Consider the following 7,368-nt stretch of genomic DNA (forward strand, 5'->3'; position numbering starts at 1 on the left):
ATAAATATGCATGTGTGTATGGTGCGTGATGGTAGGCCTTGCAGGTCAGCAACGGGGAATGTACTAATGGATATTGCTTTGACAGGTTCAGAGATGTGGCAGCCATGTGGATTGACCCCTCATCAATGACTACATCCTGAAGCCCCAAATCTGCTCTCATTATCTGAAGCAAACAGCAGCCATTTTCCCCCATTAACTTTATGTACCAGACTTTCCTACCCTTTCCCAAGCCTCTACCTGTAGAATAACCTGTGTATACAGAATACTGTAACAGAATAGGAACATCCTGTGCTATGTAGTGTTTCAGTAGTGTTTCAGCATGCTGAATGATTCTTCTGGATTGTCATTTATTTATTTTTTGTTTGGTTGATAGATTAGTTCAACATTACAGAAGCCCTGAACTGCACTATCACATACAATATGAAATAATTTCGACTTGATGCCTCATCAGTTTTGACTTAATCACTGTGGACGTATCTTGTTAGTTGAAGATGTCATTTTTTGTGTCCTCCTGACATTTTCGCAGGTATTATCTTAATTTTTCATGATTATGTAAAGGATATATCTCCTTATTTCAGGATATTGTCACTGTTACCATTAATTGTCGTCATTATCCCAAGATCTCTCATGATTTTGAGATGTAACCTTTTTTGCAATGTCACATCTTGTGATATTATGTCGTAATAAAAACATTAATTGGAAGCAACGTAATATCTTGAAATAATAAGAACCCAGAATAAGGACATAATATCTTGCAATAAGTTAAGAGATAAAATCAGAGAGAAATATTGATTCTATATCATGAAATAAGTTACTAAGATGAAACAGGATAAAACCGTATTCAAATAATAAGTCACGATAATGACATTTAACGTTTCGTTTGTTTTCACAAGTTGCAGTTCAGGACTTCAGTAAATTATGGTTACTGATTCAGTCACAAAATTAAAAGAGAGAGAGAGAGAGAGAGAGAGTAATGAAAGGAAGAAAGAAAAGAAAAGTAAAGAAATATGATATTTGGTTGGTATCTAGTGGCGTATGCTGCCACATAGGGCTTGAATACAGTTTATTCCCCTCAGACAGTTTTGATATTCGATTGCTTGCTCTTGTCAAATACTGTGACTACAAAGCTGGCTGTTCTTTTAATTTGATTTCAATTCATTTTTTTTTTTCTGTGCAAGAGAAGTTGATTTTATTTCAATTTAGCCATGTGCTTCACTGTTATCTTCTTGATTGCATCAATAAATACAAATGCATGATCACTGTGCAGGTGTAAAGAAAACAAAAAACCTAAAAACGACAAAAAGACTTCCAGTAATTATCAGATTACTATTAAAGTTTCAGAAATAATTTTCAAATTATTTTATTTTCTCTACTTTTCTGTCTCTCCCCACAAACCCTACCCCCGTCCTCTCCCCGTCCCTCCTCTCTTGACTGTTTTAGGCTGACGTCTGAAGTCACTGGAATGGGCTCTCTCTAATTTCTACCCATCATCCTTCACTGCATCACATGACCCTTGAGCCAATGGCATTACACCTTGGTTATTTTTTTTTTCCTCTTCCTCTGTACTAGTTTTACCCTGAATTTTAAATTATTATAACAATTTTAGATTCTATAATCTCTGTCTATTCAGAATCGGCAGTTCGTGTTGTTCTTATCGTTCCCGCATTGTTATCTGAAAGCTCCCCTGGTTTGTTTGTTTTTTTTTCCTAACCTCTTGATTTTAAAGGACACTTTACTTTTTTGACACTCTAGTACCTTCCATGTCACCATATATTTTCACTGTGAGTCATTCATGTTGTCTTTCTTTTCTTTCCTTTCTTTTCAATCCATATTCTGCTGTGCTGCTGGATCTGCACCGCTGGTTTCGAGATTAATGTATTTTCAACACTAATAAGTAGTCAGTAGCTCACAAGGGCTCAGACTTTAACCTCACACATGAGCTAATGCCAGGAACAAACCGAGGGGAGATCGAGGGGCTGCTGCATTTTTCTACATCTTTCTTTGCAACATGACGCAACACACACTGTCCGTCATCAGGCTGATATCCACATTCACTTTCAGAGCTTCTGGAGACATAAATAATAAACAATAAATAAATAACCAGTTACAGCGCACAAAGGAGTGGAATAGAAATGAGCCAGTGTAGCTTGTGTCCTCACTAAAAATAGATTCAAATTAAATATGAACATATTGATATATTAGTTCAAGCCTCTATATTATAATAGTATATATATAAAAAGTGGAATAATCAGTTTGCTGATATCTACAAGGGTAAAAGTGATTCACAGAAACTTGATTCATCGAATGCATGATTCATTTTTGATTCATTTCAAGAGTTTAATGCACAGAAAAAATTGTTTTGCCTGCAGCTAATTCAGGTAAAAAAGCTGTAGGTTTCCGAGAGCTTTTTGAAGATGTAGCCGCCTAAACTGCAGCTCATACACAGCAATATGTCTCTCCTCTCTATGTTGTAGCATAGGTCAGTCCTGAGGTGATGCAAAGTATTGTAGCAAATTGGGACCTGGGCTTCTACCTTTGTAATTCATCACGGAAATTTCTTGGCATTGACTTTTGATTCAAGCCACCATATGACTCTTTTTGGTTCAGTCCAGACCTCTATTTTCTTTCTGTCTCCGCTTGTTCTACCATATGTTTTGGCAATTTCTTAGTGTTATCATCAGTGTTAACACCCTGTAACCTGCAGCTCCGTGAAATCTCCAGTAATTTTCCTGTGCTACTCTGTGTGTGTAATCTGGAGTTATTTTGAGACCCTTTCAGAGCCAAATGTGTAGCATTTTGCAAAATGGTCGGATGTGTTTGACCCGGTTTTAGCTCTGGTCATCAGCTCTTCTTCTAAAAAAAAAAAAGAAAAATAACACTCTGAACCACAAAGCCCTGTCAAGCGCACATCACCTTTGTTGGCAAAAGCAAATAGACTTAATTATGCTTATTATTACCGTGTTTCCAGCTTAGTGTTTAAAACTCAAATGAACCGTGTGCACCTCAGTGTCAGATTTAAAGATCTGATACTCAGGCTGAGTTGAATGTAATTCTTTCATCGACTATTCTTTAAACGTGAGACTGTATTTCTACAGTTACTTTCCCCCCTGAAATGTTCTTCAAATCAGAAGGATCACATCCTGACCCGGTTTTCAAGACTCAGATTAAGTGCAGTAAAGAAGATTAGAATTTAGCTTTCAATCTGGGATTAGATTTAATCCGAGAACGCTTATGAAACCATATATCTATCCATAAAAGGTTTTTAACATTCTAAAAGTACACATTCGTCACATTTGATGTGAGAGGGTCGATTAAACAATCCAGTTATATGCAATTGAATGTCATTCCACTACGCAACATGCTCAGATGTAATCAGACGAAAATCTGAAGTTTATTCGCGAATTATTTTCAGCTGTCAACACAAAACGTATGCACGCAGTCATCTCGAGCCGGCAACACGCTACACGTGACTGAGATGATGATGTAATATTGTTGCTTTAAATGAGTTAAGTTCATTGAAATTTCATTATAGTTTTATTAATGTCTGTGTCAGTAACATAGAGACTCTTTTATTAAATGTCACACACATTATACTTTGCACTGAGTTGAAATGTAGGATTTTTGTGCCGGTGTCTTAGGCTGTATTTAAACATTAATTTAGATTGTATGTTTCAGCAAGACTGTGTCTTGTAATATTCATATGGAATGTTCTTTTTGTTATGTTTTGGGTATATAATGTGCCGTGCTGTAGCTCATTATACAGAAGCATAATGTTCTCACATCTTAGTATTATTATTATTATTATTATTATTATTATTACATCTTCAACAATGCAATAAAATAGGTGTTCCATGATGTATTAAATCAATTAAGCTATATACAGTGCCATCATGTTTCATTTATTTATTTTATTTTATTTTTTTTTGCTTCATCACATTGCATTTTCATGTCTTCTTTAAAGACACTGCATTTTCATATTACTTTTTGAGACACCCAACAGCTTATTAACTTTACTGATAGTCACACGGAAATCTGTTTTCAATCAATTATCATCTTTCATACATGTTTTTCTTGTTGTACTAGAGCAGCAAAAAAAAAAACAAAAAAACAAAACAAGGGCCCTTTTCCTCTTTGTGCTTCTGTAAATTATGCTGTTTGGAGTAATTACTTAACATTGCATAAATCGCTGCTTGCAGGTCTATATTAGTTTTAAAAGCCTGAGCTTAGGTTACCTTTGAAATGTTTTGTAAAAGGAAATAAAGTTTTGTTTTTTCCCTTGATAATGTTTGGGTGTGTATTTTAGTGGTGATTTTAGCATGATAACTAATGTTAAGACTGTTTTACCTACAAACTGTAGATTATTGTAAGGATCATTTCTCACATGGAAGCAGAGAATCAGACTTCTTCAATAACCTCTGGACAGCTAGCGGTGCACAGAATTAAAATGGTTAGGCAGCATTTGACTTCTATGCTATTGGAGACGAGGACGATCTCCAATGAGATAAAACTGAGTGCCGGACATTTAGACTGAAAATGTTTCTCGTCTCCTGTACCTGTGATTAAAATCATGAAATTCGGCAATAATTAAGAAAATATTCATTAAAGGTAATATTCACAAAAACAAAATAATTATCACAATGGATGTAACAAAATAATTATTTTGTTATGAAATAAAATAATCGTTTATTTCTTTAAATAATACAAAATATATTCTAAATAATAATATATTTTAACCAATTTTCACACCTCCAGTGAATAAAATGAAGCCCACAATAAACAATATGAACACAACAAGTTTGTGATCGTTAACTAGAAAAATGTATATATATTTTAATATTTTATATTTATACTTTGAGAGCAGATTTCAGTAATTATGAACTTTTTAGTAAACAATTTTTGCTAATCTGTCAGTTTTGGAGTGGACATATGAATACAGGTGAGTTTAGTTCACAGTTAATTAACACCTGTTAAGTTATTTTGTTAAAATAACGTTATTTTTAATGCAGCAATAATGGCATTCGAGGAACGTAAAACTTGCCACACATATTTTCTATTTTTCTGTTTTCTCATGTCTATACACCTATGTCTTTGTGCATGAAAAAGGTTACCTTGTGTATTATTGATATATTCAGCAGGTAGATTATATGTTAGCCACTCTGTCCTTCCACTAGAGGGCGCTGGATGTTACACAGCAGCTTAATGAGCCCAGTCTAACTTGGCTAAATGTGTACATTGTAATCATATTGCAGTAATTACAACATAATATTAACTAATAGCTACATCTCCCTGGAACGCTGGACTATTAATGGCTTTGGAATCGGCCAGCACAAATTGGGTAATTAACAAGCTGTTTGGAAATTAATAGTCATTTTGTCTAGGTCAGAAGGATATTATTGTGAGAGTAATGTACTGGAGTACTGGAGGAAACCCCTGAAGCACAGGGAAAACATGCAGACTCCACATACACAAGGAGGAGGAATCAGACCCCCAACTATGGCTACCATGCCCCCCTTTATTATTATTATTATTATTATTATTATTATTATTATTAAATTCTAATAATAATTCTAAATTATTAAAATTTATTTGTATAGCGCTTTTAACAATGGACATTGTCTCAGAGCAGCTTTACAGAAGTATAGAAACAGAATAAAAATTATAAAGTTTAAAGCTAAGTTACTATTTATCCCTAACATTTATCCTTAATGAGCAAGCCTGGGGCAATGGTGGCAAGGAAAATCTCCCTGAGATGATATGAGGAAGAAACCTTGAGAGAAACCAGGATCAGAAGAAAACCCATCCTTATTTGGGTGACACCAGACAGTAAATGATGAAATTGTAAATAATGCCCTTTCTATAACAGTTTATAGTCACAAGAAATTGTGCAACCAACAGGTCAAAATATCCATCCAGTGACTACATCTAGAAACATGAAAATGTGTGTCATTACTAGATGGGTTAAAGGTAGAAGCTTATATCTGAGATGGAACTTAGCTCCCTCTACATTCATCTACAACAGGTTCAGAGATAAATGACTGTTCTCTCTTTTGAGCTGTACTCTTGCAGCTTTATGTGATACCAGTGCATGAACCTGACCCACTTCACTTCTACTGCTGTGGCTTCTCTTCCATGGCTGCTTAAATCATTCTGGTACTTCTGTGGCTTTGAGCTTCTTCACTAGTGACTTGTGAATGTTTCCACATGGTTACCCTGAACACTGTACATCCCAAAATAAACCAAGCGTTTGTCCAAAACCTAACCATTCATCTGTGGATAATCTCATATAGACACTGTATACATGTATGTTAGAACTGCTACAGTAATCATAAGGACTATTACTCATAATACACATAATCATTTTAACATAGTAACTTTCAGGTATACAGTTGTGGTAGAGTATATGCAGCTTTATAATGCTTTATTTATAATTTCACTATAGTGTCACGCCACAGAGGATGGATATCTTTTAGAGTCTGGTTTGTCTCTCTTTCTAGTTGTCATTTCATTTTCAAGTCAATTCAATTTTATTTATATAGCTCTTTTAACATTGGACATAAAGCAAAAATATAAAAATTCAGAATAGAAATGATTTTTACATTTTTTATTTATATATGTCTTTAATAAGTAAACCAGATTCAACAGTGGCAAGGAAATGGTACTTGAGACGATATGAGGAAGAAACCTTGAAAGAAACCAGACTCTAAAGGGAACCCATCCTCATCTGGGTGACACTTGAGAGTGTGATTATAAATCAATCAACTCTATAAAGTCAAGTGGACTTGTGTAACCAAGAGTTTTTGAGCTTTTTAAGTATGAGCATCCTTTTTCTTTGCCACTGATCTGATGTGACAAAACTATATTCTGCCTTCTGTAAAGCTGTTTTGTTACAATAATTTCTGTCAAAAGAACTTTACAAATAAAATTAAACTGAATTGAATTAATTTTGTGAAATGTACCATCGCTGTGATCCTAGGAAAGTGGCACATGTTATGAGAGTATGTATTATTGTTGCATTAAAAGAGCTATGTTTAGGATGTCACCATTCTCAGTGAAATCAGATTGTGGTTTCTTTGCTAGGCCTAAGCTTCTCTCCTCAGGGAAACGTACTGTGCTTGGAGTAACAGTCCCAGTGAACCATCATGTTTCCAAATTAGCACCATTGCTCCAGGGAGAGCTGAGGTCACATCCAGACTGCCTCTGTTCCTTCTCCAATCGAGTTTACTCTTGGCTGGAAACAAGATAAAGCAGCCCTTGATTGCTTTCCCTAAGTCCCCAAAAGCATTTGCTAGTCTGAATCCCTTCCACCAGAAAAATAAATAAATTAAATATGAAAAAAAAGTGAAAAGCAAGATAAACATGCCAGTGTAG

General features: G+C 34.8%; 1 protein-coding gene across 8 annotated transcripts in view; it reads left to right on the top strand.

Annotated features, from left to right (window-relative positions):
• pcbp3 (poly(rC) binding protein 3) overlaps window positions 1–4,246 on the top strand; it is a 72,600-nt gene extending 68,354 nt beyond the window's left edge. For 3 of the 8 annotated variants that reach the window (XM_058391022.1, XM_058391021.1, XM_058391027.1), the window contains exon 16: window positions 86–4,246. In XM_058391022.1, coding sequence (XP_058247005.1) covers window positions 86–140 — 55 coding nt within the window. In that variant the 3' untranslated portion in view covers window positions 141–4,246. The remainder of the gene's footprint in view (window positions 1–85) is intronic. The other 5 variants (XM_058391024.1, XM_058391025.1, XM_058391029.1 and 2 more) reach the window with 3 other exon arrangements.
• Window positions 4,247–7,368: the final 3,122 nt, after the last annotated feature.

This window comes from Hemibagrus wyckioides, linkage group LG06, assembly GCF_019097595.1.
Source record: "Hemibagrus wyckioides isolate EC202008001 linkage group LG06, SWU_Hwy_1.0, whole genome shotgun sequence".
In the NCBI taxonomy this organism is placed as follows: Eukaryota; Metazoa; Chordata; class Actinopteri; order Siluriformes; family Bagridae; genus Hemibagrus; species Hemibagrus wyckioides.